This window comes from Manis javanica, chromosome 14 (assembly GCF_040802235.1).
Source record: "Manis javanica isolate MJ-LG chromosome 14, MJ_LKY, whole genome shotgun sequence".
Classification (NCBI taxonomy): domain Eukaryota; kingdom Metazoa; phylum Chordata; class Mammalia; order Pholidota; family Manidae; genus Manis; species Manis javanica.
In genome coordinates this window covers 50,607,388-50,619,454 of record NC_133169.1, presented here as the reverse complement: position 1 = coordinate 50,619,454, position 12,067 = coordinate 50,607,388, and the positions used below count along the sequence as shown (strand labels likewise).

Here is a 12,067-nt window from a genome sequence, read left to right as displayed (position 1 = left end):
GGGTTGATTAATGATTGTGCATTGAGTCCCCTTTACAGAATTTTATTGTTGTTAACAACCATATGATCAATAAACATGAGAGATGCTCTCTCAAAAAAAAAAGTATTTTGATAAAAAAGTAACATTTCTGAAAGTCGTACTCTAACTCTACACCTATAATTTCACCTTAGCCTTGTTTAAACATTAAAGTATGAATGAAAAAATAAAAATATTAAAAAATATTAAAAAATCCAAGAGAACAGCTTCTTGGTCCTTTATCAGAGAGCTTCCATGCTTGGGGGACCAGAACGCTTCCATGTGCCACAGAGCCAGCCCCGGGCTCTGCAGGACATAAGCTCCTTTGTTTGGGACCTTACCCTGTGCATCTCTTCATCTGGCTGTTGACCTGTATCTTTCAGCATATCCTTTAATAAACTGGTAAAAGTGTTTCTCTGATTCTGTGAGCAGCTCTAGCAAGTTAATCGAACCTGGCAGGATAGCAGGGGTTATGGGAATGTCCAATCTGTAGCGCTGGGGCTTGGGACTGGCATCTGAAGTGGGTGTGGGGGAGTCTGGCAGGGCAGAGTCCTCAACCCGAGGGATCTGGGCAGACAGCGTCAGAACTGAGCTGAATTCTCAGCATGTTGCTGGTGTCCGATAACCTCATAGTGTGTGTGTGAGTGTGTGTGTGTGTGTGTCTGGGGGGGACCCTGTGTTGGAATTGGCCCCAGAGCATTAAAAGAACACGTGAAGGGCAGCAGAGACCAGTCATGTTACCAAGTGCTTGCTGCATGCCAGGCACCACACCGTGGTCGGGACTGGCTGTCCTCGCCCAGCAGAACTGTCCTGCCAATCTCACCCCAAAGGAAGTACAGTAGCCCCAGGGGTGCTTGAGGGGAGTTGGATGGCACGGCAGCTCTGAGCCCCCTTCCTGCCTTTGTGCCAGATGGTAGCCTGGACCCCAGGCAGGAGCTGTCAGAAGCAGGAAGGAAGCCCTGCAGGCATGGGCTGGGGTGGCCAGCCCAAAGTACAGGTGCCTGGGAGGCTCCCAAATCCCCGGGGCACAGGTCCCATACCGGGATGTGGACTTGACCTGCTCTGGCTCCCTGGTGGCCAGTTCGGGGCCTGGCCAGAGAAAGTGTGGTAGCCTGCTGAGCAGAGCATGGGACTTGCTGCAGAGGTCGCAGACCAGCCCATGTGGAGGGGCCCCAGAGATCTCCAGGGCTTAAAGTTTGGGGACAGAGGCTCCTCTGAGAAGTTCAAGTGAAGCTAGGGACCTGCTCCCAGAAAAGCACATGTGCACAGAAAGTCACAGACAGCTCCTGTTGAGGCCGGGCCAGGGCCCACATGCGTGTGGTGAGCTTGGGACTGAGGCTTAGGGGTTCAGGCCCCAACCCCCATATCGAGGGGGCCCAGGTAGATGGAGGAGGTGCATGAGGCTGGCTGGGCTGGGCTGGGCTGCCCCATAAAGGGGGCAGCCTGAGTTGTTGCCCACCAGCCTGCATTTGGGTCTGGTGTTGCCATGGTGCCCAATATGAAAGCTGGAAATATGGTTTTTTTAAAGAGTGAAATTCTAGAGTTTTAATATTTTCATGTAAATAAAAATCTTTAAAACATTGGACAGACCAGAGAATGAAAGACAAAAGCCATATCTCCCAGCAGCCAGGGCCCTCTGAGGGGCAGGTGGAAGACTGGAGTGAGCTGGTGCCTGGGGGCTCTGCTCACATTCCTGTGCGTGCCCCAGATGATCCCACCAAGCATGCTGCCTGAGGCCTGGGGGCTAGCTGACATGACCCAAGCCACAGGGGGCTGTGGGGCCGGGGCCCGGGCACTATGCCTCCACAGCTTCCCTCTCCATGGGTGCTGCACTGGGTGAGGCTGAGGTGAAGGGCTCACAGGAGTGGGCTGTGCGTGAAAAAGCAAGTGGCTGAGGAGTGGGACACAGACTCAATAGATATTTATGGGGAGGGAATAAAAAGGCCAGGGCAGCAGGGGAGGGGAGGACAGCACAACAGGGCCTGGGGCCTGCCTAGGAGGCAAGAGGGGAACGTGGTTGGGGAAGTCTGGTGGGCACTGGGCAGCTGGACACAGGTGGCACTTTGCTAACCCTGCCTCTTGCCTGCTTGCCAACAGATGCTGCCTGCTCAGGCTGGGGCCCGAGAAAGCCCTTCTCCTTATCCCCATTTCCCTGACTCTGCTCCACCTTCAGTCCTCAATGCCCTTGACCAAGTAGGGCAGAGGAAGCTGATGTCTTCCTCCAGAGTAGGGTGCAGGCCAGGTGGGAGAATAGCCCCAGGCTGGCACATCAGGAGACCAGGTTTCCGTCTCCGGATCTGGCTCTGCCCCTTGTGGGCTGGGCATGAGCCTCCCCTCTTTAAGTCTCAGCTTCCTCCCAGGGATGGTGTGGACGGACCAGGGCTGCCTGCCCTCGAATGCTTCTCGAATTAATGTGCAGCCACAGGGGCCTTGCAGGATAGGGCTGGCTAGCAAGGGACTCAGGGCCCACAGCTGCCCCCAGGAAGGAGGGAAACACTGGGGCCAACTCACTGTGGGTTGTCACACTGGCGGGTCCTGAACTTCACACCTGTGCCACAGGTGCGTGAGCAGGAGCCGAATGGACTCCAGGCACCCCAGTTGCCGTCCCGTTTGAGGATGTCAGGTGTCAGCCAGATGCAGTGTCCTTTAAAGCAATGCTGAAAGACAGAAGGTCACGCCCTCACCCACTGCTCACACCAGGGCTGCTCGGATGCCCGCCCTCTTCAGCCTGCATTTCCCGTGATGTCAGCTTGGCCCTGGAGGCAAAGAAAGAGCAGACCCTTCTTCCCTCTAGAAGTCCAGCTGGCCCACCCTGCTCCCCTCGACCCCTGCTCTAGCTGCCTACCAGTTTCAATGCCTTGTCCTGCCACTTGGTCCCCCCAGACAGAAATACATGGAAATGAAGGTCAGCTGGGCATGGCTGGCACATTGCTAACCCTGCCTCTCACCTGCTTGCAAACAGCTTCTCCCTGCTCAGGCTGGAGAGAGCCCTAGAGAGCCCTCTTCCTCATCCCCATTTCCCTGTCTCTGTTCCACCTTCAATCCTCAATGCCCTTGACCAAGAAGGGCAGAGGAAGTTGATGTCTTTCTCAAGGGTAGGGTGCAGGCCAGGTGGGGGAATGACATGGTAAAAATTCATGACTATTGTAAGCAGAGCACTGGTATGCAGGGAACACAGGTCTACACTTGAATCTGATCACACTGCTCTGCTTTCTCCCATGGGGAGGAAGCTCATACAAGTAAGGGCCACTTAAAAAAAGATTGCATAATTAAAAATACCAAGTTAGGTATAAAATGGAATAGTGATTTAGAATAAGAAAAACACATAAAAATTAAAAACTGAAAATTGACCAATACCATAACCGAAAACAGAGCAGTGATTTTTTCAAATTAATTGTTACAACTTTTCCTGCAATTCTGACTGCATGCTCCTTCATCCCCTCTTCACATGACAGTGATTTTGTAGTATTGATTTCCATAGAGAGAAAGATAATGCAGCTCCTCCTCAAACAAACTTTTTCTGTAAGGACCAGTAACTATTTTGGACTTTGCAGGCTATGATCTCTGTTGCTAATCCACTCCACCATTGGTGCATGAAAAAGCAGCTATAACCAACATAAGTGAAGGGACATGGCTGTGCTCCAGTAAAACCATTTACAAAAACAGGCAACAAATGGACACTTCTAGAATGGAGCTATAAGGAGCTTGGTGAACTCTCTCCTCAGTAAAACCACCATGTAACTGGAGAAAATTATTTTTAAAAAACAACCACTTAAAGTATCTGGAAATTGTCTTAATGTCAATATAACAAATGGAGAGACATTTATTCAAGAATATCTATTAAATCTTGATATGAATAGTGAAAATCTATGGCATTTGAGCCACAGCCCTCTCCCAATACTTCCCCAGCTCAGTGTGACAGAAGCTTCATAGCCTAGAAGACACAGCTCATTACCCTCCCTGCTCTCAGTCTAGGAGTTTTCACTTTGGAAAAGGCAAGCCACTGGACCTCCCATACCTCTGTGTTGCAGAAAGTCTATTCCATGCAGTGGCAGCCAAGATGATTAGGGGTTCCCTTCCCCATCCCCCTTTCCCCACTCACAGGGTAAAGACAGATATGATGGCCAAGAATACTGGATCCTAATGGCCCCTTCTCCAGCTGCTCATAGGACAGAGGTTCCATGTGGACAGGGGGAATCCAAGAAGATCAGGAACTACCATCACCATCCAGTGACCCACTTAGTCCAGGAAGGTCACTCTGAGAGAAGTGGGTCACCCTGGCCCAGTTCCACTGCAGTGGTGCAATGGTCTTCCCAGAGAGACAGGTAGGAAAGAAAGCTCCATAGCTCTCTCCAAGGGGGCTGGCTTTATTTGGAACAGAGCATGGGGAAGCTCATGCCAAGGGCATTGTCAAAAACAGCAGAAATCTTGGTAGTGAGCAATTAAGAGGAAGCTAGTAGCTCCATAATACTAGTAGCAAGTACAATAACCCTACTAGGAGTGTAACAGAGAGGTCCAAGAAAAACACAGCAAAGCCCCCTGAGGTCTGAGGAAGCATCAAAGACTTGCAGCACTCTGTCTCTGTGAAGGGTCCAAAATCTAACTGAGTCACCCTGTAGACAAGCTGAACTCCAGGGCATTATCAAAAACACAGCAACCAGGTGTGATACCAATGGGGGAAGAACAACCAGAAGCTTAGCAGGAAGGTCAGAGGAAAAGAAAAAGAGACCCTGGTTAATACCACTCTCCTCAGGTAGGTGTAGGAGCTGTGTGGTCAGGGTGACTATGTACATGCCCAAGGCTGTGACCTCTGAGGGGCAATATCAGCAGCTGACTGCTGGGAAAATAAAATTTACTGAAATAGTGCAGCAAGTCACTGAACAAATAAACAAGCAAACAGGCAAATGGCACAAGGTCCAGGGGACTCAATACCCAGAATTTCTTCAATGTGTGATCTAAAATGTCCAGTTTCAAACAAAATGTCTGAAAAATGAAGAGAAACAGGAAGGTAAGCCAGTGATATAAATTACTTTTGAGGAGGCCCAGATTTTGGATTTAGCAAATATTTCAAAACAGCTATTATAAATATGCTCAAGAACAAAAGGAAGTAATGTCTAAAGAACTAAGGGAGAGTGGAAGAACAATGTTTCACCAAATATAGAATCCATGAACTTGAATATAGATCAGTAGAAATAGTGCAGTGAGGAGCAGAGAGAAAGATGAATAAAGACAAATGAATGCAGCCTCCAAGAAACATGGGAGACAAGTCCACTGAAATGTACATCGTAAAGGGAGAGGACACAGAAAGAAGAAAATAATCAAAGAAATAATAGCTGAAACCTAAAATTTAATGGAAACGTTTACCTACAAATCCAAGAAATTTAACAAACTTCAAGTAAGATAAATGCAAAGAGATCCACATCCAGACACATTATAGTCAAACTGTTGAAAGACTAAGAAAAATGTTGAAAACAGTAAAAGAAAAATGACTCATTGTGTCAGTACAACAAAAGCCAAATAAGAGTAACAGATGACTTTCAATCAAAAATAGAGGAGACCAGAGGCAATGATGTTAACCCAGTATTATATGCAATAAAACTATCTCTCAACAATGAAGGTAAAAAAAAATATTCCCAGATAAGCAGAAAATGGAGAATTCACTGCCAGCAGACCTGGCATATAAGAAATACTAAAGGAAGTTATTAAGGATGAAAGCACCAGAGGATAATTCAAATCCACATGAAAAATATGGAGCACTGGAAATGTACACATTTCTAGAAAGACACAGACTACCAAAAGTGATTTAATAAGGTATGGATCATCAAAATAGACCTATAATATAACATGTAAAGGAATTGAATTAATGTGTTAAAACTTTTCCTACACACACAAAAATCCCAGATGGCTTCACTGGTGAATTCTACCAAATATTTAGAAAAATTAACACCAATCTTTCACAAACTCTTCTAAAAAAACCCCAAAACAGAAGAGAATATTTCCCAAATCATTCTATGAAGCTCGTACTATCCTAATGCCAAAACCAAAGATATCACAAGAAAAAAACTACAGAATATCTCTTATGAAAACAGACACAAAAATCCTCAACAAAAATTCTAGCAAACCACAACCAACAGCATATTAAAAGAGACACCATCACCAAGTGAAATTTGTCCCAGGAATGCAGGGTTTAACATCTGAAGATCAATATAATAAACCATATTAATAGAATAAAGGACAAACTATATGATAGCCTTGAGCCTCAAAAAACATTCGGCAAAATCTAACTTCCCTTCCTGAAACAAAACAAAACAAAACAGTCAACAGACTAGGAATAGAAGGGAATTTCCTCAACCTGATAAAGGGCATCAATGAAATGCCCACAGCTAACATCATGCTTAATGAAAGAATGTATGCTTTTCCCCTATGATCAGGAATAAGACAAGGATGTCCGCTCACACCACTTCCTGTCAACTTTGTACTGGAAGTTCTAGCCAGGACAATTAGGCACCAAAAAGAATGAAAGGCATCCGGATTGGAAAGGAAGAAGTAAACCTATTTCTATTTGCAGATGACATGACCTTCTATATAGAAAATCCCAAGGAATCCAGTAAAAAACTATTAGAGTTAATAAAATTCGGTGAGATTGTAGGATACAAGATCAATATACAAAACTCAATTGTATTTCTATAAATTTGCAATGAATGAATTGAAAATGAGATTTAAAAAACAATTTTATTTACAATAGCATTAAAAAGAAGGAAAATTATTAGGACTAAATTGAATGAAATGAAGCTTAAAACTTGTACACTGAAAACTACAAAACATTGTTAAAAGAAATTAAAGACCTAAACAAATGGAAAAATATACCATATTCATGGATGAGATTGTTAATATGGCAACACTCCCCACATTGATCTACAGATTCAGTGTAATCTTGTCAAAATTCCTGCTGGAATTTTACACAGATTGAGAAATTGCTTCTAAAATTCATATGGAAAGTCAAAGGATCAGAAATAGCCAAAACAATCTTAAAAAAGAACAAAGTGGGAGGACTCATACTTTCCTACTTAAAGCTTACTACAAAGCTGCAGGAGTTGAGAAAGTGTGGGTCTGGAATGAAGTTAGATGAATATAGCAATGGAATAGAATGCAGAATCCAGAAATGAGCATTTACATATGGTCAACTGATTTTCAATAGGGGTGCCAAGATGATTCAATGGAAAAAGAAGAGCCTCTCCAACAAATGGTGGGACAACTGAACATCCACATGTAAAAGGATGATTCCCTCCTCATACCTTATCCAAAAATTAACTGAAAATGGATCATAGACCTAAATGTAAGAGCTACTCTCTTAGAATAAATCACAGGAATACATCTTTTTGACCTAATTAATGGCAATAGATTCTTCAATACAACACCAAAAGCACAAGATTCAAAAGGAAAAATAGATAAATTGGACTTCATTAAACTTAAAAATTTCTGCACATTGAATGATACTATCATGAAAGTGAAACAATAATCTACAGAATGGGAGAACATATTTGTGAGCCATATATCTGATAAGCCTGATAATGGACTTGTATCCAAAATACATAAAGAACTCAATAGTAAAAAGATAACTCAATTAAAAAATGAGCAAAGAATACAAGTAGACAATGATCCCCAAAAGATGTATAAAAATTGCCATTAAGCACATGAAAAGATGCTCAGCATCTTAGGCCACCAGGGAAATGCAAATCAAAACCACAGTGAGAGACGACTTCACACCCACTGTGATGGCTATAATAAAAACACAGACAATAACACTATTTGGCAAGGATGCGGAAAAATCAGAACCCCTCGTACATTGCTAGTTGGAATGCACAAAGGTGTAGCTGCTTTGGAAAACCATCTGGCAACTTCTCAAAATGTTAAACACAGTAACTGTAAGACTTAACAATTCCATAATTGGTACTTATCCAAGAAAAATGACACATCCATACAGTAACTTGTACATGAATATCTCATAATAGCTAAAGAGTAGAAGCAATTTAAATGTCTATCAACTAATAAATGGATAAACAAAACACAGCACAGCTATATAATAGATTATTATTCAGCAATAAAAGGGAATGAAATACCGATACATGCTACAACATGTATGAATCTCGAAAACATTATGTTAACTGAATAAAGCCAGCCACAAAAGGACACATACATGATTCCATTTATAGGAAGTGTCCAGAAGAGGCAAATCTGTGGAGACAGGAAGTAGATTGGTGTGCCTAGGTTGGATGGGAAACCTGAAGAGGAGATGGGGTTGGGCTAATGGGCATGGGGCTTCTTTTTGGAGTAACAAAAATATTCTAAAACTTGATTGTTGTGATGGTTGTGCAACTTTGTGAATATACTGAAAACCATTTAATTGTACACTTTAAATGGGTGATTTTAAATGTGAATCACATCTTAATAAAACTGTTAGGAAAAAAAACAGGGGGCAGGTGGAGTTCATCTGTGTGCTGCAGTTGTCAACCCCTGTTCTAGCCTGTTGAGGGAAATATTTTCTTTTTTAAAATTATCGAGAATTTGGAGAAGTTGTTGGTGATGTCTTGTGAACACTGAGATGATCAAATTTGGAGAAACTGCTTCCAATTTGCTTCCTGATGTGGATTTCAGGGTGTTTCAAGTTTCCCTGGACAGAGGAATAGGGAATATTCTTGGACAGCAACGCTCAGTAACTGCTGCTGTTGACATTCTCATGGGGGCAATTTTATGAGCTTCATTTGTCTTTGATGATGTCAATATTTCACGTCAAATAAGGCAGAAGTTTCAATGCTTTTCCAGTGTGTTCACCTGATTCACTCCTCTTCATTAATTGGATTATCAAGCATTTCAAGAGCCTGTCTGTCACTCTTCTTTGACATTTATCTCTTCCTCCTAATGAGTGACTGCTTTTGATTTGATCTGAAACCCTTTTCATGTTTAAATTAAATTTTTGAAGTCAGAGTTATTTCTACTGATTTCTCTACTTGTTTTTCTTTAACTTTATTTTCCATTAATTTTTATCTGGACTTTTCTTTAATAAATTTTGTATGTGATAAATGAAGGCACCTTTATATATATATCCAAATCAGAAGTCTGCAATTTGTTCCTTGTTTTGTCGAAGCATTCCAAAACAACTCTCAAACGTGCAGTTCAACCGGTGTATTAAAGCTTTATCAACATTTTAAATAAACTTTTTGCATCCCACTTGCAGTCAGGACTCTTTCCTGGTCTTTGAAAATTTATTTTGACAGGCTTATTCTTTGTAGTACTTACATTGTGGGTCATGGAGAGCTTTTTAATAAGCAGACCATCTTATTACACTCAGCCTTTCTGAAGAAATATCCAAGTTGGATCTTTATTTAAAGTAGACCATTTATAAGAAAAACCCCGAAAGAAACGTTGACCATTGTCATTGTAGAAGCAGCTGCATCTCAGATAGAGTTGGGGATTTTTCTCCAATGATTTGAGGAGAATGGGCTGCACACAGTCCATATACCACAGTGACCATGTGTAAGTTGGCACAGTGGTGGCAGGAGTATTTCCAGAAGCTATTCTTATACCTGGACAAATATAATAACTGAACTATCCACAAAGAAGATACTGAGAACTATGTAAACAAGCTGACAAATACACTCATTGCCAATTTCTGCGCAGCCTAACCACAAAGCCCCCACAGTGACCCTAATGCCAGTTGGCAGAGGAAATGTATCAGAGGGAAGCAGCAGTGGAAAGAGAAGTTGCCTTATTTGGTTATGGTTAAAATACCTTACTTTTAAAAAATTTATAAAAACATAGGATATGGTGAGTTCCTTCCCAGGGCCTTGGAAAGGCTCCCAGCAAGTGAGGGGCCCCAAAGGTTATGCACCATAGGCTTCACTGTAAGCCCACCTCTGCTGCCCTCTCAAACCTTCCGTGGTGGCAGGACTTAGACTAGCCCTTTGGCATGGCACCAAATGCCCTGTCTGCCTCCTGCCTCAGCTTGGCCACCGCGCCAGGCCCCGCAGCACCTGCTCCCTCCGGCAGGCACTCCGCCCTTCTTCCCCACTGCTGGGAAGCCCATTGCTCCCATTCCTTCCCCCTCCCGTCCCCTACACCCATTTAGCCCATGCGCTCCAGAGCTGCCCCCTCAGGACCAAGGCTCTCACTCCCCCAGCTGCCAAGTGTGTAGGCTGCTCGTGGCTCACAGCTGAGTCCCTCTCCAGGAAATGCCTTAGCCAAAGAGCGGCCTAGCTCAGACTCATGCCCCTTTCCCGGGGACAGACATATCCAATGATGGAAAAGGTTTGGGACAACTCTGAAAGGCCAGCCCTGAGCCTCAGGCGGGGTCTGCTGAGTCCGCGATATGGCTGCATCGCTGCTCCAGGTCTCCCTCTCTCCACAGACGCTGATCCTGAGAGCACTCCCCAGGAAAAAGCCTGTTTCAGAGCCCATGTCCAGGGGAGCCGTGCTCCCATCTCTAAGGCCTGGTCACTCCCATGCACGTGCATCCCTCCTGGTTCTCAGCTCTCAGATAAGCACTTCCTGGCCTCCCTTTGTGGCCATCTTGGCTTGGGAGCCACCTTGCCTCTTCCTTCCTCACACAGGCCTCTCACCCTTCCTGACCTGAAGTGCCCCCAGGCCTGCCTTCGTACCAGTCTGAGCCCTCGTGGGCTGCTACAGGGGCTGCCACTCTCTCGATTCTCTTTCTGGGCTTTGAGCAAGTGGTCAAGGGCTCCACCACCATCAGACTGGGCATCTGGGCACATGGCTCTGGCAAGCACCGTCCAGAATCACCCAGGGACAGGCAGGTCTTCTAGGATGTCCTCTCCTCCCCCCGTAATGCTGCTCATGTCCTTCTGGGCACAGTTAGTTGGTCTCTCATCCCGGAACATGGAAGGGAAGGCAAGAACCCAGGGGAATACTGGCTGGTCCCCCTGTAGCTGGTGGGACAGGGTGGGGCTGCAGGCAGGGAAGAGGGCCTAGGTGGGGGAATGCTGTGGACTGCATGCTTGTGTCCACCCAAAGTCTGCATGTTGAAGCCTAAGTGCCCCCTGATGAGATAACATGGGACCTTTAGGAGGTGATTAGGTTGTGAGGGTGGGGCCATCATGAATGGGATCAATGCCTTTATAAGACATGAGACAGATGACTTCTCTCTCTGAAATGTGAGGACACAGTAAGAAGTAGGCAGTCTAACCCTCACCACAGCTGGACCCTTGCCAAAACCTGACCATGCTGGCACCCTGATCTCGGACTTCCAACCTCCAGAACAGTCAGAATGGTGAGGAATAAACCTGTTGTTTCTGACCCTCTGGTCTGTGGTATTTTTTTTAGAGCAGTGGAAGCTGACTAAGATAGGGAGTGAGCAACTACTCCTGGTACCTCTGAAGGCTGTGACTGGGGCCCAGCCTGTAGGTCACTGGTAGCCATGGGAACAAGGGGGCAGGAGGATGGGGGAGGCCCCATGGTGGTTCCCTGTCCCTGTGGGACGCATTGGTCCCCAGCCTGGAAATGGGGAGCTGGGCATGGGACAACTCAGGACACCTCCCAGGCCCACAGTGTGATTCGCCCTCTCCTCTGCAGACTCAGGCCTGCGTACACAGAGGCGATACACCCACACTGTAGAAAATATGAAGAAAGAGCAAGGCGAATCACCCTTAATCCCACCATACAGAAGCCGCCTCTCCAAGAATTTGGCTTATTTCCTCCCAGATGACTGAGCATTTATCAGAGTATAATTTCTCTGAAGAATTTCATACTCTGATACCTCAGTGTTATTATAAAAGAAACATGCTTAATGTTATTAAAATGCTTTAAAGACATATGTTCAAATACCTACAAATGTTTCACCCAATAGAGAGGCTATTTAAAGGTCACGTGTGTCCAGAGCGAATTCAAAGCCCATCACATAATCACGGAGCAGACTTGGAGGGGCGGCACGGGTAAGTACCATGGACAGCGCAGGTGCCCGAGCAGGGGCTGGGAACTCTGCCGGTTGGTCAGACAGCTGCTGAAAGGCAGCCAGTTCTGTTTCAGGAATGGCATGTTT

At 45.1% G+C, this 12,067-nt stretch overlaps 1 protein-coding gene across 2 annotated transcripts in view; it reads right to left on the bottom strand.

Moving 5' to 3' along the window:
* The window catches only part of ADAMTS2 (ADAM metallopeptidase with thrombospondin type 1 motif 2), a 221,152-nt gene that overhangs the window by 25,160 nt on the left and 183,925 nt on the right, over positions 1–12,067 (bottom strand). For both annotated transcript variants that reach the window (XM_037002116.2, XM_017657011.3), the window contains exon 11: positions 2,527–2,672. In XM_037002116.2, the coding sequence (XP_036858011.1) occupies positions 2,527–2,672 (146 nt within the window). The remainder of the gene's footprint in view (positions 1–2,526; positions 2,673–12,067) is intronic.